Source organism: Ambystoma mexicanum, chromosome 6p (assembly GCF_040938575.1).
Source record: "Ambystoma mexicanum isolate Mex_15411 chromosome 6p, UKY_AmexF1_1, whole genome shotgun sequence".
Taxonomy (NCBI): domain Eukaryota; kingdom Metazoa; phylum Chordata; class Amphibia; order Caudata; family Ambystomatidae; genus Ambystoma; species Ambystoma mexicanum.
In genome coordinates this window covers 605,880,136-605,905,133 of record NC_090935.1, presented here as the reverse complement: position 1 = coordinate 605,905,133, position 24,998 = coordinate 605,880,136, and the positions used below count along the sequence as shown (strand labels likewise).

Sequence of the window (24,998 nt, the reverse complement as noted above, 5' to 3'; positions counted from 1 at the left end):
TGTCAACCGCTTTCCTAATTTCTTGTCATTTTAGTTCAAGAGTTTGCTTTTCCACATGTAAATCCTGTGGTCCTTGATCTGGTTGCAGTGTTCTTAGTTTGTTTTTTTCTAGCAATTTCTCTAGTCTCAGCCTCTTGGAATTCGGAGGCAACAGTGATCAAATCGTCGAGTGGAGCATAAGGAGCAGATGTTTTAATACATAGATTTGATCTATCTTTTTTTGATTGAGCTATTTGAGCATATTTTTGAGGACTGTGACTGATTGTATGGTTGTGTCCTTTTGAGGTGGATTCAATGATTTGAAAAAGTGCTTTGTTGCAGAGTGATTAGCAGCCTTTGTTATTTTTGTGTTTTTAGATTTTCTTTCTCTTGAGTCAGTAGTGTGCCTTTTCTTTTACTTTTAGATTTATTTGAAGTGGCAAAAATCATATATGCGCGTTTCATAATATCAGGTGCTAAATTGGTGTTTGATACACTCTCTTGAAGCTCAGTCTGTGCTGATATTTCACACCCTACATTTGGATGTACTTCAAGCTCCACTGATTGAATTATTTTGCTAATGAAAGGTAACCGCCACTAACACCTACAAGCAGGCTTTTTTGATTGGGTTGCTTTGATTGGGACGAATTGGGACTGCTTAGAACCTGGTGCAGTCATTATCTTTATTAGGCCTAGTATTGTCAGTTGAGCATTTGTGTCTAGATTCATTATAAGCTAGCTGCGAATCTAAGATCTTGTTTATTTTGGCTACTTGGGTTTTTAGCTTACAGCCAAGAGTTGCAAATAATTTTTGTAAATACATAATTGCCATATTCATGGCGTTTAACATTGTTTCAATTAGAATAGTCGCAGGCAAAGATACTACGGGTGTTTGAACGAAAGGAGTAGGACTATTTAACCTTCTCGGGGTGGGCGGTGCGTATGAGAGGGCTAATATAGACTCCTCTTCTGATCTATTTGCAAATAAAATAGGCAACTGTGATAGATTAGTCAGCACTTCACAACCTGAGAAACAGGAGTCATTCGCATCCAAGTCAATCACAACCGGTTTCAAAATATTTGTGTCACTAAGAGACGAAAGGTTGATAGTTTGTTTTGCATTGGAAGCTGAAAGAGCTGTCTGGTCAAACAACACAGGCGCAATCGGATCATTTTGGGTAGTAATTTTATGCAGCACAGCAGTCTCACCAGACGGTATAATCACAGGTGCCTTGCTCGCTGACAGACGTTTCTGCAAATACAGTATTTCTTCGCATCCCGTTGTCAGAGTGGCATCAGACATGGTTTGACCAGATGGATTGCGTTCCGGAAGATCTCGGGGATCGTGCGTAGAGACTGACCAATTTAATCTTGGAATACCTGAGTTAATTACTGGCTCACAACAAAACTGCCTGATGTCGATGTATGAATGTTTGGGATTGTTGCTGATAGAGAGCATTTGGGTTGCCTGTGTAGTCACCACGACAAGGAATGATTTTACAATTGGCTTGCGAGGCGTACTATCAGTCAATTTCCGTTACCAATCAAATTACCGACTGAAGTAGGCATGTCAGATTTTAAAGTGTACAACCTGTGGTGCCTCAGCTAAACCCGAAAGCAAAAGCAATGTGTATTTCTAGTTACAAATGCAGCCGCTCTCCCACCGCAACGCAGCGGTGAAGCAGTACTTGACGGTACTTGGCTAGGTGCGAGCACGCTGGTGCGCTTGCAGTCCTGGTTAAATAGGAGGCAACTGAAAGGAGGCATGGCCACAGCAAAATAATTATACAATTGTCCTCAACAATCAAAGAAGGCCACTTAAAAGTAATCCACAATGGAACAGCGTCCTGCGTCAAAGCAGTGCTTGACCGTACTTGGCTAGGTGGTAGACTGTACTAGTAGAGTATCAAACCCTTCCAGTGCTAATAGAGAATGAATGAGACACTTGTCATGGAGTGAGCTGTGGTTGTAATGGGAATACCACAGCAGATTGTACTGTAATCCCATACATATCCAGTCCATCCAGTGCCAATGAAGAGTGAAAGAGTGATAGGACGGAGATAGCGCTGTCAGTGGTGGAGCTGAGGGGAGGGGTCAGTCACCTCTCCTCCCCTCAACCCCCCAGTTCCTGCCTCAATGCCCAGTGTGCCCCCCCTTCTTACAGAGCTGGCTCTCGCCTCACTTAATTTAAGTTTAAAAAGAAATTAAGCATGTGCTGGATTGTGTGGCGCAGTGCCCTCTCTATTCCCTAGGCTGCTAAGCAGTCAAGTTGATACGCTGGCAGTAATCATGCCCCACATGTTCAAGACCTTCCTTTATGTGGTTGCACCACCTGAATTAGATCCTGCCAGCTACTTCATCACCCAAGCATCATAATCAGCACTGCCGGGGTGAGGGGGGGAGAGAGGGAGAATATCTATTGTGGGTTCATCTTCTTAAACGTAATTTACTGTTAACATACTAGCATAATTGTGGGTTCAGCTTTATGTATGTGATTTACAGTGGCCATTACTGGTACATGTGTATTGTGGTTGCAGCTTTATGCAAGTGATTACAGTGCCCGTTTCTGGCATAGATGAAATGTGGCTGCATCTTCATGTACGTTTGGCCACCTGGCGTGTGGTGTAGCCTTTTCTAGACCACTAGACTAGAAAGGTTCTGCCTTCATCAAAAGTGAATACTGAAAAGAAAACGCCAAGTGAAAAGAGCATGCCTAAATCTTAGTTTAAGGTATGGCCTCCTGGATGCCTTGATGTCGAACTGCACAGTGGGTAGCCAAGCAACATACCTAATGGACACATATGTTCCTGATTACCAAAAAAAGTATAACCACTGGAAAATGCTCACCCTTATATTTAGCTGGTCCTAGCAGTAGTACAATATAATAATGCAGACTTTGCTTGTTAACATGCAAATCTCGATGAATGCTTCAAGGTTGGGTCATGTGCAGTTAATTCCTGCAATTGGGAATGCATGAATCGTTTATCAAAACCAGTGCATGGATGAGGGGAAAGTGAGCAATTTCTGGACCAATCAAAACCAGTGCATGGATGAGGGGAAAGTGAGCAATTTCTGGACCAATGAAACTGAAGGTGAAGAGTGAACAAAGTGATCAAAAAAAGGAGAGGTAGTGGTGAGTGAAACACAGGTTACAAAATAATGTCGAGGAAAAGGCTATGTGATAAAGGAAGAGTAGAATGGGTGCTGACAAGGTTGTGCCAAAAAGAAGCATGAAATGCAGAAAACCTGGAAAATCAAATTAAGGACAAGTGAGAAGAGAAAGAATGCAATATCTTCATGCACCAGTTTGCAGCATTTAAAATGAATAAAAGGAAATTGCTCCTCATCCCCTTCAGTACAAAGCAAAACAGGAAAAATAGATGTTGACCTTGCAGGTTATTGAAGGTGGCAAGAATGTGTATTGGGATGAAGGGAAAGGTGCTAGCATGCCATCAGGCTCTGCACAGCTGCTTAGCGCTATTAGGTGGCACTAAAGCACCCCTATAAAACTAAACTATTGCAGTGAGGCTAGGCAGGGGATGGGATATGAGGGACACCAAGCTTGTAGGTGGTGGTTGGTTATTTGTACATGGGTATGCCCAGACGTGGGTCCCGTGCTTGCTGGGCCTAGAGACCCAAGCTACTTCTCAATGATGAGGCCCAATGAGGCTGAAACATGTCTGGGGATGTTTGTGCTCCTTGTGCAGAAGGGTTTTGACTGAGCAGTTTGTGCTGGGACAAAGCCTGATTTGCATATGGTTGTTCCCCTTTCTGTAATGGTTTTGCATGCGAACGACGATGATCAGGTTAAGATTCATTCTAAAAATTCCAACCATCGCCTGTTTTTTTTTATAAACCCACCCATGCCATGCTAATCCCTATATTCATATCCACCCACATCCTGCCCCTCCCCGACCAAAACACATCCTTCTAGGATCACTTGGAGCCAGATTATCAAGCAGTAACATCAAACTGTGCACTCAAGGTATCTGCCAGGATTATATTAAAGCAGTCTCCTGAGCGTAAATGCCTTAATTGGAGCTTCTTGCAAAGTGCCTAAACTTCACTCAAGTACTGCTAAAACAAGACATATGAGTATTATAAAGGCATTCCCAGCCACCGCTGGTATCTGCCCAGGTACTTTAACCGTTTTGCAGCTGCTAACATTTATGGCCTGATGTTATCTTTATGGCAGTGCGTAGCAAATGCATATTGTATTCCCACACAAAAGCCAAAACTATTGGCATTGCCAATACTTTTTACTTACTGATTCGCATACCCAAATGTGATTGTGTTTTTCTAAAGGTTTATTCAGAGAAAAGGTCACAGGACCAGTGTTTGTCATCTTTGGTTCAACTCTACCTGAGAAGTATTGTATAGAACTATCAATAGAGCGTGGCATTGGGAGGCTAAAGCACTATGCACAAATAGTTTACCAGTCTGTATTTCTGGGTCATTTTAAATTCTCCCCGGCCTCCCAGTGTCTTCACGTGCACCTTTCTGAGTTCCCCAAATGAAATGTTCAAGACTTCGCACTCAGCTGTCCTCTCCTCGAGCTGTTCACTCTTCTGAGTGAAGGTTCTGGTGCCTCACAATCTTTTTTGTCTTTTTAATGTGTAGGTGAAAGCGCATTCGATCCCAATGACCCCAACAAGGAAAATGCGTTGGGTCAACTGGCCAAGACGGAAATATCCCTTTCACTGACCCGGAAGTATGACTTACGAGAAGGCGAAGACAAGGATCTGAAGAGTCTGATGATAAAGTAGGTTGGGTCATTCGAATGCACTCTCCTTAACCACATGCACAGGAATGTGAGCGCATGCGCGGAAGCAGGGCGCCGGAAGAGCATGCCTTTGAGTTGACGTAATGGCATCTGCTTCTATAAAATGGGTTTTACTTTGATTGGAGGATCAGGGAAACCTTCCACGTCTCAAACATGTGGCAGATCTGACGGGCTGTTGCTTTAATCTAATAACCTAAACCAGATATCGTCTGTTTTGGACGGGTTCCCTGTCCTCCAACTAATTCCAGTCCTTCCTCATAGAAACCCTCCTTTAAGTGGGAGCAAGTATACAGCGATGGCTGTGAGTACTGACACATATGCATGCATGTGCATCCTTCAGGCGAAGAGCTGAGCCAGGAACATGTATGCACCCAGTGACCGTGTGCCCCACACTCCGTTTTTTTGTTTTTGTTTTTAATGATTAGGGAACATTTGAAGCTTTGTGGTTGTTGCCTATGTTAGTTTGCGATCAGCCTTGCTGTCTTTGTCGTGGCCTGTTTTTCACTTCCTAGTGTTTTACTTATCGCCATGTGTGTTGTTCTTAGGCACTAAAAGCAAAGCTGTTGTAAATCCGTGGCCGAATGGACTCCCATTTTCCTTGTTTTGTGGAAAGCTCATCTCATGGACCCCAAGCCTCATCATGGCTCCTGCCTTTGTTATACTGGACGTCAGGCTATGGTATTCACTTTGCACAAATAGGGTTTCTCCTGGACCGCTTACTCACCATGTTTTCTGCGGCAGTTTGTGTTTTTTTCTAGAAGAGTGTACTGGGTTGTCCATCTGCAAGTGCTTGTACGAACTTGGAGTAGGCCTGAGTCGCCAAACCTGAAATATACCAGGCATGCTAAACTGGAAACATTATACTGGTATTTTATAACTTGGAATTTACTTGGAGATCCTTAAATAGTGTATTGTGGGCCTGACTCGAATTGCCATGATTAGTTCTCTGACTGGTGGGTCTGTTTTCCCATTATTTTTGGTATTGCTTTGAGCGTTGTGGATCCTCCCCCTGACCGTGTGTTTCTATTCTCTCACCGAGTGGATTCTGGTGTTGTGCAATCCCCAATTGTCTGTTTGCGATGGCCATTCTTTCTCAGATCGCTTAAATGAGAGAGCCACCATCTTGGGGTCAGGTCGGAGCGTCACAATGAGTTGGCTTTGCTACTTTCCAGCTCCCTGCATTGCCTGCAGCTGTACTCGCTTGCTAAGATTGCTTCTGTGTTAGCCACATATGTCCCCTACCATCTCCTCTTACTCACAAATCCCCAGGACTTCGTCTGTGCTCCACTCCAAGACTTTGCTACCCAGGGTGCACGTGGTGCGGAATCCTGCTGAGCAAACTTTGGGAATGGAGCGGTTTCACAGTATGCACTGTACCCTTCATAATCCTTTTTTTATTCTAATGTTTAAGATTTTCCAGCCACTGCTCTCTTTCTGGGTACCCTTCCCTAGTTCACAAATAATGCATCTTGTGGTGGGCAGTAGAGGGTGGACTTCTTTGATGGTGTGACTGCAGATTCTGCTGTGCCAGGTGAGGGGGAAAGGGTGAGCTCTGGGGCTCCCACATATACCACCTCCAGGTGACCCATCATGTAAGGCGATGGCTTCACAGTTTTCTGTGATTTCCAACCTGGACTGACCAGACCGGATATATAATGGGTTTTAGAAATCGGGAGAATACAGGAAACCTGTAACAGTTAACTTAGGGTATACTGGTATTCTAAAGTTAGGTTTTTAATCCTTTAAAATATACTCAAACTGTGAAAAGTGGGAGTGTGCAAATTGGGAACAAACTGGCATTCCTCAAAGTGGAGTATTTTCAAACTGTGATTTTACAGACTGTGTGTAATGGCTTTGGGAAAATGGGTGTATATTGTTCTGGTCAAACTGGGACTACATTGCATTGTCAAAGTGGGAATATAGCCACATTTTGAAAAGTAGAAATATCAAACTGGGAACATACTGCGATTATAAAAGCTTGGAATTTTCACTGAGGTTGTCAATAGGAGAGTATACTGAGATTGTGCCCATCGGGCCTATATAGGAGTTGTGTACCTTTTGAAATCCTTGAAATTGTGGAAATTGAAGTTTGCTAAATTTGAATATACTGGTCAGATACTGTCGGAGTTTATTGGGATGCCATAATGGCATGTGCAGTTATAATGCCATGCTAGATTAGAATGTCTTCTCCTGATGTCAGGTTATACCATATGCCATGGTATATATATTACAGGGCCTGCGGTAGCGGGCCTGTAGTTATGGTTAAGTTGCTCAACCCATAGGAAGAGCACTTTTTGGGTGGTTTATAACTTTGCCCTCCCTGGACGAATCCTCATGAAAGTTTGCAAAAGAAATTATATGGCCCCCTCAGGGGAGGGGAGGCTCCTAAAATGTGTGTTTTTTCCCATAGAGGCAATGGAAAATAGTTTTTGCTCATGCCTACAGCCCAAAACACTGGACGGACTTTCCTCAAATTTGTGTCAGTAGCGGCGGCTTGGTCCCGAAAGCATGCTTTTGTAAATTTGTTGTAAATCCGTCCAGTAATTTTTTTTAAATGTGTGTTATCTGGGTTCGGTCCGCAGACTCACTTCCCTGTTTGGTCCGCGGACGGGCCTCCGTTTGGCCCAGTGGCCGACGTGAGGGCCACGGATATTGGAGGCACCCGCAGATTGGATGGTGAAGAGGTGAGGTGCGTCATATTTTTGGAAACGCCCGCCATGTTGGATCTGCCGACAATCACCGGTGTCCGCGGACAGCGTGGTGGGGGAAAAGTCTGGAAAACACATTTTGGGTTATTCAGTGGTGGAAAGAGGGGCTGGGTAGGGTGGTGGAGTGGAAAAAAGATGATACAGGGCTACTTTCTAGGTTGAAAAAGGTTGGGGTAGGTGTCATAGCTGTCCACGGACAGTGTGGTAGTTCGCAGACAGCGACGTGTACGGACAGCTTGGAAAATACTTTTGGGGTTATTTAATGGCTGGGAGAGAGGGTAGAAATGGTAGGGAAGTGGAATGAAGGTAATGTGGCACTGTTTTTATAGGTAGGAAAAGGGTTTGGAAATGCCACTGAGTCCGCTGTCAATTTTCGGTGTCTGCAGACATCATTTTGATTGCATGGGGTCAGAGTGAGTTTTGTTAGTTGACGGTGTATAGTACATACTTGTAATATAGTTAATTGTATTGTGGTGGTTGAGGCCAGTGGCCAGATTCTGGGGGGCATGGCCCCAGGCATATGTGCACTGGGCCCAACCACCACAGCAGTAATGTGTATGGCAATTATAGGTAATGTAGTAGGAGTATGGCCAACATTACCATAGTAGTAATATGTTTATAGTAATTATAGGTAATGTAGTGGGAGTAAAGTATTAAGGGTTTGTAATATGGAGGAAGTATGTAATTGAACTCTATATGGTACTTAGGATTGTAGCACAATTAAAGATGGTGCTCATGGAATATGTATTTGATTATAATGGCTGTGGTTACTTAGTTTCATAGCATTATGAAGCTGGAATCTCTGGTTTATTTTTTGTGGGGAAAAACACTGTACACTTTGTTAAGCAGGATAGTTTAAAAGCTGTAGTTGTATACAATTTTACATGTACATTGTTTTAGACCCTCATAAACAGTACATTCTAAGTACTATGTTTGGTAGAACATTAGTGTATGACACACTGCTGTTGTTTTGACATTAAATAATCATTGAGTCATTGGGGAATAAGAATCCGTACTGGATTAAAAAAACCTGATTACAGTTATGTGAGGGTAAGGGTGATTGTATGTTTGTTTGAAGTTTGTTGTGATTAAGGTAATGCTTGAAGTAGTTAGATACCTGTTGGCGTATTCTAACTACATTAGAGGTTAGAAGATGTTTTGTTGTATAAGAATTGAGATGGCCTATTTGAAGTCTTTTGGCATGAAGGGTGTTTTTCAAGTAATTAGATACCTGTTGGCATATTCTAACTGTTAATTGTGCTATAGTTTAGTGACTACATTTTGGTTGAAGGAATATTAAGTAGGTATTTGTTAAATTTGCTGGTAACATATGCTGCAGCGTTTCAGAACACAAAAATAATAAATACTATTAGTACCCCTGTCTTGCGGGCCGGGATACTAATAGCATTGAGCCTCTCACCGTGGGGGCATTGCTGAGTCAGGTAATGCCCCGGGCCTTTCATTAAGGCCCTTGCTTTGCTCGGGCCTGTAACCATGGGCCCCGGGGTATTGCCTGACTCAGTAATGCCCCTGCGGCTCGGGGCTTATTGCTTAAGTATGACATCTTGGCTATGTGAGTTTATTTGTATGGTTGGAACGATTTTCTGAATTTGTAAAAGGGCATAATATGCCATGATTTGCATTCTGCAGAAGCTGGTGGAATGGAATGGATTCCCAATTTGAAATGGATTGTTGCAGAGAGTGCATGTATGTTTGCACGTGTATGAAATCTGGAAGATTGTATTTATAGAGAAGTGTTTGGTTTCCAGTATTAGTAGTAGGTACATTAGGAATTCTTGTGGATCTTCCTGTGTTGTTATGGTACATTTTACCATTCCTGCACAGTAGTCCAATTCTTGCCTTATGCCTGAGACACTGTAACTGTTGTCAGGATTATTTGTGGCATTTCTGTGAAGGACGAGAATTTGCAAACACAACTGGTCCAAGCCGTTTAAGTAAATGTTGTGAACAATTGGTGGCAATAGAAAGAGAAGATTCATTGTCACATTAGCATAACAGTGTACTCCAGTTGTGTTGCTGAATTTGAATGGACCAGAGAGTTCTGTTTGTGGATCGTTTGATGGGCCTGCAGATGATTCTGGAGAAGATGCATTTGTTTCTTTCTTTTCTGATGGATGTGCACAGGGTACATATCTAGATGGGGAGTGTATAGTGCCTGTAGCCTGTTCTATTCCATGAAGCAAGGAATGCCAGTGTTGACATTGTTTGCATGAGTTAACTAGGAATAGACCATTGAGGGTACGCAGATGTGAAAGTGCTACGTAACTCATACCTTCTTTAAAGACTGTGCTCCATGTCAGTCAATTCTTGATCGAGGTTTAGATCTTGTAATTTGTGAATAGTGACAGAATATGCAAGAGATACAGAAAATTGCTCTCTGCGTACATACATGTCTTTGAGAAGAAGGAAACGTGCTATTGTCCAGCCAATTTCTTTATCTTCTGCCAGTTTGTCAAAGTGGATGTTGGCAAACTGAATGTTGTCATTTGGATATGTTTGGTAGCCAACAACTGTACCAAATGCTCCATTGACTAAATATTGTTCTACGTCAAGGTTCCATTTTAGAATGACTCTACAGTTTAGACACAAAGTCAATATTTTTTCCAATCCAGCTGTGTTGGAGATGCATTTTTCTAAGCTATTTAGTTGTGCTGTTGCTTGTTGACACATATAGGAAGTGTCATGCCGTGCACTTCTAGTTTGTCTGTGGAGCTGATATGCAGTATGGGTTTAATTTCTTTTTTCAACATTGTCTTGTTAAATTGACTACAGCTTGCAGGGGTTGGCATTAAGGATATACATTTTAGATTTTGTTGAGTTAATTGTACCCTGACATCAGGAGCAGATGGGTTTTGTCCATATAGCTCATGGATTAGTCTAAGATGGATTTTGAATCTTTAGTAAGCTCACCAGTTCTAATGCTTTCTAATGTTAGCATATGTGAGGTCTGCAGACTAGTGCAGGTTTTGAATTAGTTCTCTGTAGTGAAAATGTTGCCAGAGATTTACATTTCCAATGCCTCAGAGGGTATTGCGGCATTGTTTGTGTCCTAATGTTTTGAAAATAGGTCACCTTTCATTGGCATTAACTGTAGAAGGTCTCTGAAAACAACAAACATGTTTATCTCCAAACAGTTCTTCGTAGTTGGTTTTTAGGACTTCTTGCATTCTGAGATGAAGTGAAGCCAACTTGAGGTTGGAAACTATGCTTACTTCATCTATCATGAGCACTTTCATTTGTTTTAGAATTCAAAGTCCTTCAGTAGCAGCTTCTGCTGATAATTTGTAGTACCCTAATTTGTTTCGGTGTTCTACGGGGAGAAGTGGTAGTCAGTGTAAAGCTACACCTCCTATGTTCTAGGAAGCTAAACCTGTGGGGGCTGTTACTACAGCCGAAAGGTTGTTGTTGTTTTTTGTTTTGGAGACATTTGCTGATTATTTTAGTTAAGAATATTTAACCAGAACCAGCTTCACCCCTTACATATAGGAGAGGGGGTTTGTAATTTTTGCAGCTACAGGTTTTAGTTTCATGTTTAAAACCATGTTCAATGTCTTGAGTGACTTCTAGATAAATGGTGGGTTGTTCATCGTTTAGCTGTGATTCCAACACTGACAAGTCTTCCTCAGATTGTTTATATTGATAGATGGTATTTTCTACCTCAGTCATCGCTATTTCTGCTTCATTTAGAAGGAGTGGTTTTTGGCTTCCTGTAAGGGAAGTTTGACAGCTCTGAGGAGTGTCTTAATCTAGTTGAGCTTCAATTTCTTCCTCTTGTTGGGATTCATTGTCCAACATGTGTTTGTATTGTTTGAAATTGCCATTTGTTATACTGCTTTCATTTGCTTTGAATGCAACTTCAAATGAGTCATAGTCACCTAATAATTCTTTTTCTTTTCTCCAAGGTTTAATAAGTTGGTTTAGGGCCATGTAATACAGTTATCTATGTTGTGGAGATTTAAATAACTTTATATGATTATTTACACTGGGTTTGGTGAGTCTCACTAGGCTTCCTTCACAAGTTGAGACTGAATATTTGCCAGTTGTCTCATTTGGTGTAACATTGTTTTTGTAGGTGTAGTTTTGGGCAATGCCATACAGACACATGTATTCCAAAGCAGTACTGTTTGGATAGTAGGTGTCATTAAATAGTTTTTTTTAATGTTCTGGCTGTTGGGATCTTTTGTGGCTATGTTTTCTATCTCTTGGTAGGATTGTAGTACTCTTTCAGGATGAAGCTGGTCCAAAGTTAAGCCAGGCAATGTGTTCAGATTTGTCGTATAAGGCTGTACCTGTTAAACGGTCTGCAGCTTCATAGCACCCGCATTCTCTATGTGGGAGCATTTGTATACCAAAGCTGTACAATGTTTGTGATAGTGTTTTGTCAGATATGTCAATCCAGAGGTTTTATAGCTCTATTTGCACAGCTTTGTGAGATAGGCTGTGACCACATATATGTAACCCTTAATCAAGCCTTCTTACGTCTTCTCATAGTGCCTCGATGCCTATAGACTGTAGTGCGCTCTACAAATCCAAAAATAAAATAAAATATCTTGCAACCGCAGTTGAATTGTCTTCAATGTATTGTATGTCTATGTTTGTATTCCACAAGAGGGCAAGGATTGCATTGTAATCATTGATGTGCTTGGATGCTTCGTCCCTTTATAATGCTGTATGAATTTTTAGGGGATTTGCCTTTTTACGCTGTGTCTAACAAAAGTCATCAAGCTATTTACTTGTCCTTTTTTGAAAACTGGTCCAGTTAAGCCACCTGACATTTGGTATAGTATTTGCCTTTGTTTTTATATCTATGTCGGCGGTATTTGCCACATTTATGTTTTTGGAAGCGTGACATTTGTGTATGAAGGTCACTATCTGTGGTTTCTGAAGGGATGTCGCAGGTAATGTATTTTTCAATAAACTGTAAAACAGTGGTGTCACTATCATGGCCAAATTTAGGAGCATCTTTTATCCACAAAAGCATGTGGATATGTGATGCTCATCTGGATTGATATTCTTTTCTCCAAAAGATGTGTTGCACTTCTCCGAGCAGAGGGGGTAGTGTTATTGCAGATACAATTCAGCATGGCAATGAAGCAATGGTGAAAGTACCTTCATACATTGACAGGGTCAAGATAGCCAAGTTCTCCTGGTGTATTTATATCTATTCCATATTTATTTTGGTTTACAGTGCTTTAGAAGTCATGCAAGTCGTCCCATGCATACTCTGCACAACTTAAAGTAACAAACCATGTGGGTGGGCCTAGGTTCCCTAGCACACAACGTACATCAGCGTGACGTTAGAACCAGTATTCTTTTGGACCACGCATGTTTGCCAAGAGATTTGTGATACGTGACTGTAAAACTTTATCTTTGTCTTATATTTTTTTAAGCAGTTGGGTTGCGGATATGTTTGAAAAGTTAGAACCTGTTTTTAATGTTTGTGCAACTCCATAACATTGAGTTGCTAGTTCACTTTGAAGAGGAGGTGGAAAATGTATTCAACATTTTGTCGGAATCTGGGGTCTTCAGAATATATTCTTAAAGAGAATATATGTAAATTAGTGCATCAGAATATTCTGATGCACTAATTTGCATGGGCTTTTCATCATATCCTCTTCCTTTTCCTGTAGGAAAGACTAGAGAAAAAGAATGTGCTTCTATACTTTTTCCCATATGCTCATTGGGGATCCTTTGGCTTGATGCATTTGATATGTTTCTAATGCATCGTCAATTGTGTCTTTGGAGTGTAGTGGGTGAATTGTATACTGGTCTAAAATGTTGGCTGTAGTAACAGGATCTACACGTTAAAATTGGCCAGTTGCTGGTGAGTCTTGAATAATTTGGGTGGTTTCTCAAGTTTTTCTCAATATTTATATCTTTGTAGCATTCATTGTTTTCTTTTAGATATTGTAGGGCTTGTCTAACTTTGTTTAAGTCGACTAGTTGTTGCCAAATATGTTTCTTTTGTTGGAACACCACTAACTGGTACAATCAAAGATTGATCTATTGGCTGTTGTACTCCTAGATTTTGTACATTTTCTTTTCTAATGGTAAATATACTACTTTGCCACAGATGCCCTTAAGTAACTCGGATGGAGGTAATTTGGCTGATTTCAGTTGAAGGTGTATTATAGCTTGAAATGGGTGCACTGTTTGTATTCTAATGCTCTTGTAAAGGTTAAGGTGTTGGAGAGCTTTCGAAAGTGTGAATAAGTAATCAGTGATATCATGTGATGGCATTTGGTTATCATCAAGCTTTGTGTTGCAGTACTTGCAAACTGTTGAGGGGTTAGTTATTTTGTATTTAGTTTCTGCTGTTAGATATCAAGCTAATTGGAACCATTGGGATTCTTTATTGTCTTCTATTTTGTAGGCTAGATCTACTATTTTTGTGCTCTTTTTTATGAAGCGTTCTGCGGCGGCAACAGACACATTTGGTCTGGTATTTCAGCTAATGTGTTTTGAAACATAGCTATTTCTTTTTATATGTCTTTATTAGAACGTTGGTGTTTGAGGTTTTCGGTAATGTTTTCTAAAGGTACAGATTGTTCTAAGTCACCTTCAGTTCCAAAGTATTTAGATTGGATGTGCTCTATTTCTTGAAGCAGTTCTTTTACTGTTCCATGTAGGAGAATGATATTACATTTTTCAGTTCTAGAGCAGGACTTTTTGCATAGTATAGTCGATGTACAAGATTACGTATAGTAGAATGGTGTGTCGCTAACATTTTGATGTGGTGTAAAGTGCTTTTGCAAGCAGTTCCTAAAATGCAGGCTAATGAATGTCCTTGCAGAACAGTGCGGCTGCGCACTGGACAGGAGTTGATGGTGTGTAATGTTTTCATTTTACTTTTGTCTTTTAGTTTGACATAGTGATTGAGGAATTGTCATAAAGATTTAAAGGATTGTTGCCGTACATTACACATTAAGCTGCATATCCATTTGTACACTGGACGGTTTGTTTGGGTGAAAGGAGTATTTGGTTCAAAGTTTTTGGGGGACTTCTTTCTATAACGGTTTCTTTTGCCATAATGATGTGTTCCACCATTTCATTCCCTCGACCGTTATTGTGTATGGCGATTGTTTTTTGTTCTTGTTAAAAGCTTATTCATTGATATATGGTTCTATGTTGCTTGTGTGAATCCATTCACCATCACAGAAGTTTGAAAAGGTCTCTATATTGACACTGTGCATGTTTAGAAGTACGTTTTGTAATTTGATTCATTTAGTTAGTGGTTTCATTCTGTTTAAAATCAATATAAGCAATTTTCTCTTAAGAAGAAAATCACTGTCAATAGCTTGCATGATTAGTCTCCTGCTGTAGTTTTTAGGGGTGGATCATGACTTTTCTGATATTTTTAAAAGATGGTGAAGAACTCTACGGTGGAACATTTTCTATAACATCATTTTTTTGGATTGCTCTACCGTGACTATGTTAGCAATGGTCGCGCGAGGGTTAGGTTTGTTAGTAGATCTGTTTTTCTTTATTAATAATGTTTTACTTTTTGTTTTTGGAAGTGAGCCTTATTTTTTTGTCGTGGCTGGTTTAGTTTTGTTGAGTGAGGTTGCTAGCTCTTTTGTTTTGTTTGTTTTAATGTTTTCTATAAATTGTTTTAGAGGTGGATGGCTATATGGTGTATTTGTAGTCTTATGGGCTCCTTGTTATTTATTTCTTTTCTACAGAGTTGCTTTTTATTAGGCATTTTGCTGTGTCTGTTGGGAAAAGAGAAAGTTTGTGTTGGAAAGTTGTGTAATGTATATGCATGTATGGTGCATGCGTTTGTGGGTGTGATAGTTGAGATGAATAGAGTGCTGTTTGATTGTGAGTTGGTATATTAGGTGTGGTTGGGAAGGTTGTTAGAGTAAGTCTGCAGAGCTATGATGGTCTTGAGTTAGTGAGTAATGGAGTGGGGGTGGGTATGGAATCTGTAGGCTGATTGTGCTGTTTTGAGCAACAGAATGGGCTAGAGTGAAAGGAGTGTTGGTTTGAAAAGAGTAGTCTGGGGTAATATATAGTGGAACTGTGCTGCTGTAATTACATACATATAGATGGTACATTAATGTACTGTGTTGGATTGAAAAGGGTATTCATTTTTCAGGTCTTTTCTTCAGTAATGTGCTTCTTTCCTGTAATTGTAAAAGAACGTTTGTGGGGATATGTGGGAATGGCAAAGTACTTTTACTAAGCAGTGTTCATATTTATGAAGGAAGGGGGAGTGGTGGAGGAAAAGTTAAAATTGACAGTCAGTAAAAAATGGTTGATTTAAGGAGCATTTTCATGAAAGTTAAGAAATGGAAATGTGTATTTGTAGTAACTCTAACATTTTGCCAAAGAGAAGAAAAGTTGTTGGGAAAGATTTGTAGTACACATTTAAATGGCAGTTGGTGTGTGCAAGTTTAATATGTTAGGAGCATATGCATAGTTGCAAATATGATGCATTCTAATTTGTAGGTGTTTATTTAGTCCTTTATTTTTTTGTTTTTTGCCCTCTGGGACTTGTAGTTCCACTTTTTCCATTGTGAAAGTTGGAGTACAAGTGACAGAAGGTAGAGAAAAAAGTATGACTGCATAAGCAGCTTAATATTGGAATGGGTTATGTTAGGAAGTATACATGTACTGTCAGTATATTAAACTGGCACACACTGAGTGCCAATTGCAAATGGTGTACAAATCTATTTGATCTTCTTTTACTTTATTTTATGAAAAATTGACACAGCGCTGCTGTAAAAGCAGATATGCATTTTTGAACTTTCTTCAAAAAGCTTAAAAAAATATTCTGAAAAGCACAGCATTTTATATGTCTGATATATATGTGACAGTTTTGAATCTTGAAGTCAAGTCGTGTTTTTTTCTTTGCATTCTGGCAGTTGTAGTTTGAGTTTTATAATGGGTGAAGTTAATTGGAAGTGACAGACTGCAAAGGAAAAAAGAAAGACTTATTAAGCACGTATAGATTGGAATGGGTGATGTTGGGATGTATGCATGTGTTGCCAACATATTAAACTGGCAAACACTGGGTGCCACTTAAAAATGCTCTAAAGATATATTTTATATGCTTTTCTTTTATTTTATGAAACAGTGACACAGTGGTGCTATACATGCACATATGCATGTTTTACCTTTCATCACAATGAATGTAAATAGAAACATGTTTAAGTGCAGAGCAATGTGATTGTTTGCTGCTTCATGGGAGCAGGTGATGAATACTGCAATGCATGGCATTTGCTAGAGTAGTTACAAAAGAGAATGTGCTGATTGAGAAGCTTATTACAGGGTTCGTAGTAGGAACCCCTTTATTAAAGGGACGTTAAGGTTAAGTTGCGCTACTAAAAACCTATGAGATTCAGTAACAAAAACTTTGTTAAATGGACGTTATGGTTCCAAGTAAAACCGAAAAACCCCTGAAATTCGCCAGTTATGGTAAGCTAAGCAACCATAACTCGCGCCACCACCGTGCACTGCTAAGACTAACACCCAGGACATCAAAGATGACATCACAAATGTCATTGATGACATCACTGATGACATCACATGTGCATTTACTTTTCTTGAAAAGTCTGTACAATGGATTCTTATTGTATTGTTAATCAAAAAAAGTGTCAAGTATCATTGCAATAAATATCATGAGGTACTTAGTGTATAAAGCAATGCACTAATCCAAATAGCATTCTATTATGTTTTTTTCCAATATACTAAGCTACACATGTAGTAACATAGGCATACTGTGCAGCAGACATGATGGAGGTGCAATATTAATAATCTTTCCATGTTAAATACTAAAATTATAATACTACAATTATAAATGCTTTCTTATTAGAGTTCTGCATACTGTATGCATTTAATAAATACCTAATAAAACCCACTTACTACATAATTGCATGATTGCAAACAAAACACAAACAACACATACACATATGAGCATATACAAGGAAAATGAAGTAAACAAAAAAACAGCAGTATTACGAGAGATCTTCATAGCCTAACTTATTATCTTCATGCATAGAAATAATTGCTCTGCTTCAAAGCTACTACTTTCCTATGTATAACTATCACATGTTGTGACTGGATCCTAAAGAAAGTAGTGGGTACAAATATGAGCATATCCGGAGAAAGTACAGTAATAAAAAAAACAGCAGAACAATAAGAAAGTGTTAATAACCTTAATGATCATCTTCATACACAGAAAGCATTGCTATATTTCAAGTCTGTGTTTCCCCCTATGTATATGTTCCATATGCTGTGAGTGGACCCCAAGTGAATTACTGTAAGAACATATTTGAAGTATAAGTCTACAAATATAGTACTTTTTGAAAAATAAATGTCCTGACTGTTACTGGCCTAGATATATCAGTAAAGGAAAACAGAGTGAGCCAGACATGTGATGTCATCAGTGACATTTGTGATGTCATCTTTGATGTCCTGGGTGTTAGTCTTAGCAGTGCACGGTGGTGGTGTGAGTTATGGTTGCTTAGCTTACCATAACTGGCAAATTTCAGGGGGTTTTCGGTTTTACTTGGAACCATAAAGTCCCTTTAACAACGTTTATTCATTGAATTTGATAGGTTTTTAGTAGTGCAACTTAACCATAACGTCCCTTTAACAAAGGTTTTTTCAGTGAATTTCATGGGTTTTTACCTGTGCATGCTATTTTTCTACAACTTACTAATATCATACTTAGCCAATAAGCAATATTTTTGGCCAATTTACAAAGTTTCACCTTAAAACTCTGTCATTTTCCAACTTGTAGCATTATTTTTAACACGTCTATACACTTTTTTTGCAACTTTTTGAAAAGATTATTGCATCCGTAGATGTCCGGGAACGGCTGACTTCATCGCAGACCTTCTAGACAGTGCCACGTGACCATACGCTTGTGTGCAGCATGGTGACGTGTTTGCGAAGGCGTCTGCACTTTGTGATCGGATCCGAGCTTCGAAAACAGTTCGGAACTGCATTTTCTAATGTTCTAGGAACTTTCAACTTCAAAATTTCCGTTGCACACCTCCTACACCTTTTCATACTCATTATCCATTACCAATCTAGTACACAGTACGTACTTGGAAGAATTTTATCAAAACTGCTATTTATCTTAAAAATGGCATCAGTTATTGCCATCCCTCCTCCCCAAGAGCCACCACCACCACCATCTGGAGGACCTTCACAACAAAAAAAGCACAGTACTTTTAAAGACAATGAAGAGGACCAAGAAGATGAGGTAGAGAAAGTGCCTACTTCTAGCACCAAGATCGAATCATGGGTGTGCCAGTTCGTTGCTACTGTTGGGAGTGTACCAAAGGCCAAAGCTACCAAAGTGAAATGCACTGAGTGCAATTTTGTACTCAGTCACAGACTACCTGGACAGTACTCCTCCGCGACCACCTCCATGCGCTGCCACACCAAATCCAATGACCCCAATGCTCTCAAAAAGGTTGTTCCTTTCTCAGCAGGTAGTAAGCTGTCTTCCTCCACCTCATCTTCCTCAACAAATACTGTAACCACAAAGCCTGTCGTCTGCGGGCTTTAGCGTGATATAAATAAATGAATAAATAAGGAGGGCTACAGACCATTATCGTCCATTGCAGCCCCTGAAATGGGGGATAAAGGCCATTAGCACCCCTGGTTCCCAAAGTGGGAACCCAGTGTGCTAAAACAGATTTATCTTCCCCTTGCGGGACGCCTACAGCATCCCGCTGTAAGAAGGAAGGATTAGTTAGCCTTCCTACAGCGGGACGCCTCCGGCATCCCGCTGTAGGAAGAAAAATCCTTTTCCAAGACAGCCAACATGGAAAGAGAAGGCGGGGCTCCGTACACAGCCCCTCTTCCCTTGCCATGGCAGCCTGCAAAACCCTATGAACATATTACCACAAGCACTTTTTTCCCTTTCAAACCTATCCTACCTTCGAATATCTTTACCACATATCTGGTCCCAGGTAGAGATAGCCACTTTAACAACATTGTTCGTCCCTAGCGGTCATGGCCAGTAGCCCCATTGTCCGCGTCATGACCTTATGCCATGACCCAGACAATCTGGCTACTGCCCACGGCCACAGGTTATACCTCAGTCACCAAAGGTATATGACTATTTTTTTGTACCTACATTATGGCACTTGTCGAAAAATAAAACACAGGCACATTTGCAAAACCATGCTTTAATGTCCTTGCCAATTCTCATATCGAGTTTGCTTGAAATCCGCCCATGTTTTATTTTTTAAAAAGTGTCAAAATGTATGTACATACAATAGTCATATAACTTAGCCCCCACTTTACAAAATCGATTCAGTCTTTACACAAACATTGAAGGTTGGGTCTATAATCTTTCTCAAAACCTTTGTCCACATTCGTCAAATAGCAACAAAAATGTTGAGACCCCACCTCTAGTTACGCCCCCTCTTGAGAACATTCTGCCAAACTTTAGAAAACCATTTATATATAGATCCAAAATGGTTTTGCCAAATGTTGTGCAGATTTGGCAAATGACACCACATTTATATGCCTTTACAATATTTTGCCCCCCCCCTCTAATTTTGCCCCCTCTTGACAGTATCCCACAAAACTTTTAATAGAAATGCAGTTTCATTGAGTGGCGCAAATGTTATAAGCCATCCAAAAACTGCTTTTCCCGAACCCTGTAATGCAGAAATAGGTACAGATGTCACAGGACATCTGAAGTGTCCGCGAACACCACAGGACTGCCCCAGGATATCTGGGGTGTTTGCAGACTGTCGGGGGGGGTGACACAGCCCATTCTTTTACTGCTTATGGCCATATCCCATCCCATCCTCACCCCCCACCTACCCAGAGATTGTTTGTTGAGTTTGACAAGTGCAATGTTGCAGTTTTTTTCAATGATTTCACTGCGCTGTCCGCTGACCCCAAAGAAGTCTGCGAATCCAAGATGGTGGACATTTCGGGAAAACCGACGCATTTCACGTTTTCTCACGACCCAATTAGCAGATGCGTCCTGATGTCCGCGGACCTTGCAAAAGTCAGCGAATTTTTCTAGCCAATCAGAGGCCAGTCCACGGACCGAACAGGGAAGTGTGTCCGCAGAGCGGACATAGATATCACTAATTTTTTTGCCTTACGTTTTGGTCATTAAAAAAAACTACTGGACAGATTTACACCAAATTAACAAAAGCACGCTTTCGGGAGCAAGTCGCTGCTCCTGCCGCAAATGTAGTGAAAATTCATCCAGCGGTTTGGGCTGTAGGTGTGAGCAAAATTTTTTTCCCATTATGTCTATGAGAAAAAAAGACATTTTGGGACCCCCCTATAACTTTGCCCACCCTTGACCAAACGTCACCAAACTTTGTGGAGTGGGCCATATACTTTTTTTGCAAAGTTTGGTGAGGATTCGTCCAGGGGGAGCAAAGTTATAAGCTACCCAAAAAGTGCTCTTCCTAGGGGTTTAGCAACTTAACCAGAACTACATGGCCGCTACCGCAGGCCACGTAATCTATATTTCTGAGGCTTGTGGAATCTGCTTAGATCACATGCTGTGCATAGGCCGACATCTAGTGGAAGCTGCAGAGTATTACAGTTTCTTTTTCGAAACTCTAAAAGGGCCGTCGAACTAGGGTGTGCCAGTAATACTATCCCTAGTGTGACGTCCACTGTACCCATGATCCCTCACGCGCGTAGGACCCTCAGATTGTTTTTTTCTGCCATTCCAGTCAGGCGCATACTGCGGAGTTCCATTGGCATTAGCCAATTACATATATATTATTGTTAGAAATTCCCCGTTCTTTCCACCCTACACCAAAGATCAACGCCGGTGAAGATCGAGGAGAAGAGCCGTCGAAAATCCATGACGGACTCTTGGCCTCAGAAGGCCTCTGGCCTCGGCCCGGGCCTTGGAAAGCTGCTGGCCTCGGCCTTGTACAAGTAGGGAGAGTGGGTGGTGCTCATACAGACTCCCACAATTATTTCCTACATACATTTGCCTGCTGCCAAATCAATACATATGGAGAGTACTCCTTTCAAATTCTGCCCGAAGTGTAACAGGAAGTTCCCCTGGGTAGAGGAGCACAATACGTGCAATTTGTCTCTCCCACGAGACCATCCCGAGGCTACCTGTCGAGCTTGTAAGCTCTTTAAGCCCAAAACACTTAAAGACCGCTCCACCAAATGCTGGGCCCACTACGCCAGGCAACGAGAGGCCATGGACGCCGAAGGGACCTTTAGCGATGGCAGCAACACCTACGTATCAGACGGCGAGTGCAGAAGGGTGACTGTAGACACCCACACGCAAGCCCCCGAACCTAGGAAGACTGGCCAGTGGCCCAGTTATGGGAAAAAAACACCCGGCGGCAAAAGCACAACCCACACCACTCCCACTAAGCACATCAGCCCCAGCCATGACTTGAAACGCGTGTCGAGCGATCAGCAGCGGAAGGCACTGAGAGAGTGGTCTAACGATTGTGTCCTCTGGGCATTCCTGCTCGCGATCGCCACATGACAAGGGCCAACCGTCCACGGTTGGGAAAGGTGCCGCACTACCAATAGTTGTAGAGGCTCAGTCGTCGGAAGTCGATTCTGACCTCTATGCTCCCACGTCTAAGCGGGTAGCGTCTACTCCCGAGATTCAACACCCTTCTACCATCTCCGAATCTCGACACAAACCGTCAAAGACCACCTCTGAACCTCGACGCGATGCGTTGAAACACTCGGAAACCCCTAAAACCTCCGGAAAGCATTCCTCTAGTCACGGGAAGGGAGGTAAACAGCATTAAAAACCTTCAGAACACCATAAGGAAAAACAGAAGGCCCCGTCCCTGACACTACTCCTAAGGGTAAAATTGTCCCTCCCACTCCTCATGATATGAGCATGGATGAGGAACCAGAACAGGAGAGGTTTATTCCTAGTTCCAAGGAGTGGAACTCAGCTGATAGTGATAGGGTAATGAGAAGGATGTCTTTTTTTGTAGACTTCTACGAAAAAGACCCTAATTATTTCAACAGCTATGCAAATACACTAGCTACCTCTGCCCCTTCGGGGTCCAAGGACTCTCAACCCCCTACTAAAACGCTCTGCTCTGAGACTCCAGCGCAGGGATTGGTTTCAGACCCTTTGCTAATTGAACCTTACCATCCAGAGTCATATGGTGAGGAGACAGAAACACAGATGCTGGACGACCAGACAGGGGTTGCTTACTACTGGGATGATGAGGACAAGGAAGAGGAAGATGAGGCGGAAGCCTACAATCTTGACTCCCCTATTCCAAAGGATCCTCCGGTGAATGACTCACCGATTGATAATCAACCACTCCTCAATGAGGTACTAGCTAAAGCAGCAGCCCATTTCCAAATAGACACACAGGGTGTCCAAGAAGATAGAGATTTCGCTGAAGAAATCCTAGGGGACAGGAGAGCCATTAGCCAAGCCATCCCCATATTAAAATCAATCCTGCATAGAATTGGTCCCTCGCTGGTAACCCCAAACCTTACTCGTGCAATGAATCCACAAGTGGAAAAATTATTCCGGGCCGCTCCCTCCAATCCCATGTACATAAGGGGTCAATTAAAACCTGACTCCCTGGAAGTAACAAACGCCAGAAAGAGGGCAGGCACACCACTAGCTTCTTCAGAAGCACCTCCCGATAAAGAGAGCAAGAAGATATATGCTCTGGGGAGGAAAGTTGCATCCATGTCAGCCGATCAGGCACGTATTGCTAACAGTACCACTCTGTTAGCGAGCTATAACTGCCACCAATGGGAACAAGTAGCTACTCTAGTAGCCTCTGCACCTGAACCACTAAAGAGCCAGTTGGCCCAAATTGCATCAGACGGAAGATCTGTGTCTGGATGCATCCTTAAATCAAACTTCGATGCTGCAGATAATGTAGGAAGATTAATAGCAGAAGCCACAGTAATAAAGCACCACACTTGGCTCAGGCAGTCGGGGTTTAAACCCGAGACCCAAGCCACGCTTATAGACATGCCGGTAGAGCATAACGTTCTGTTCGGCAAGGCAGTGGAAGAGGCACTAGAGTCTGCTAAAGATGAGTACGAGAACTTAAAATCTCTCGGATAACTCACAAATAAACCCCCAGGTCAAAGGGGGGAATAATAGTTTTCGTCGCTTTCGCAGCCAAAGCTCCCAGAGGGGTTCCAACTACTACCAAAATCAAGGAAACTCATGGGGCAATAATCAGTTCCAAACATAACAGGGATTCCCCAGAGGCCAGCGCAGGGGCCGCACTAGAGGTAGTGGCAGCCCCACCAGGGGTGGCACTCCACCTAGTAAACAGTGACGTTCCACTTTGGGTCCCCTCCCATGCATCCCCAGTAGGGGGACGCATTTCCACCTTCACCCAAGCATGGGAAGGGATCACTTCGGACAGGTGGGTGCTGCCCACAGTGTCCGCAGGATACTGTATAGAACTATTAGCGCGCCCCCACGACCATCCTCCAAAACAGAAGGTACACTCGGAGAACCAGAAAATCCTCCTCGAGGAGATCGCCACTCTACTTGCAAAGGACACCATAGATCTCGTCCCGGGCAACCAGGTAAACAGGGGTATTTATTCAACCTACTTCCTTGTGCCAAAGAAAGATCTAACAATGCGCCCAGTATTAGATGTGCCCCCTGCAAACATGTATGTCAAGCCACAAAAAATCTGCATGACTACACTCCAAGAGGTAATCCCCCTACTAAAAAAGGAGGATTACGTGGCAACATTGGATATGAAAGATGCCTATTTTCATATTTCAATGTTCCCAGCGCACAGAAGATTCTTGCGTTTCAAAATAGACAACCAGCACTACCAGTTCAAGGTGCTGCCCTTCGGTATAGCCTCGGCTCCAAGGGTATTCACCAAGGTACTGGCGGTGGTGGCGGCGCACCTACGCAGGGAGGCAATCCCAGTGTACCCTTACCTGGACGACTGGCTCATCACAGGGGAAACACCCTTAATTTGCAAGGTAAACATTCAAGAACAATCAACCTCCTCTTCCAATTGGGCTTCTCAATCAATGAGAAAAAATCAAGCCTGGTGCCAAGCACCTCAAAACAGTTCCTAGGAGCTGTTCTAAACACTCAAGAGGGGTTGGCCTTTCCATCAGAGGAAAGAATTCAAAATCTGTTGACGCAAATTCCTCAATATTAGGCTGGTCGCCAAATAAGGGTGCGCAAAGCGATGCATTTGCGAGGCATGATCCTTTGACGATACAGCTCTCCCGCGACTGCAGGAGAGACTCGTGGTCTGATGGAACGCAGACCCCTGCGAGTGATTCAGTTCACCAGGCTGAATTTATTTAAAGCCTCTCATCTATCTTTACGAGACATGCTACCACCGAGACAAGGTTTCCAGAAGTTAGATTGATCGCACTTCTTCGCCTTGACGGCCAGCATGAACTCTGCTGCCTTACACACAGCCCCATGATTTGTTTCCTGAACACCATCGTGAGCTTCCGGATTTAGTCCATCTGAAACATCCTTTACAAACGACAGCAGATTTCCTTCTGCCTGCGTTAAGACCTGATAATGTGATCAAAGGACACGGCCC

General features: G+C 41.9%; 1 protein-coding gene across 2 annotated transcripts in view; it reads left to right on the top strand.

Moving 5' to 3' along the window:
• The window catches only part of IQGAP2 (IQ motif containing GTPase activating protein 2), a 1,674,846-nt gene that overhangs the window by 1,473,098 nt on the left and 176,750 nt on the right, over positions 1–24,998 (top strand). For both annotated transcript variants that reach the window (XM_069627448.1, XM_069627449.1), the window contains one exon: positions 4,600–4,741. In XM_069627448.1, the coding sequence (XP_069483549.1) occupies positions 4,600–4,741 (142 nt within the window). The remainder of the gene's footprint in view (positions 1–4,599; positions 4,742–24,998) is intronic.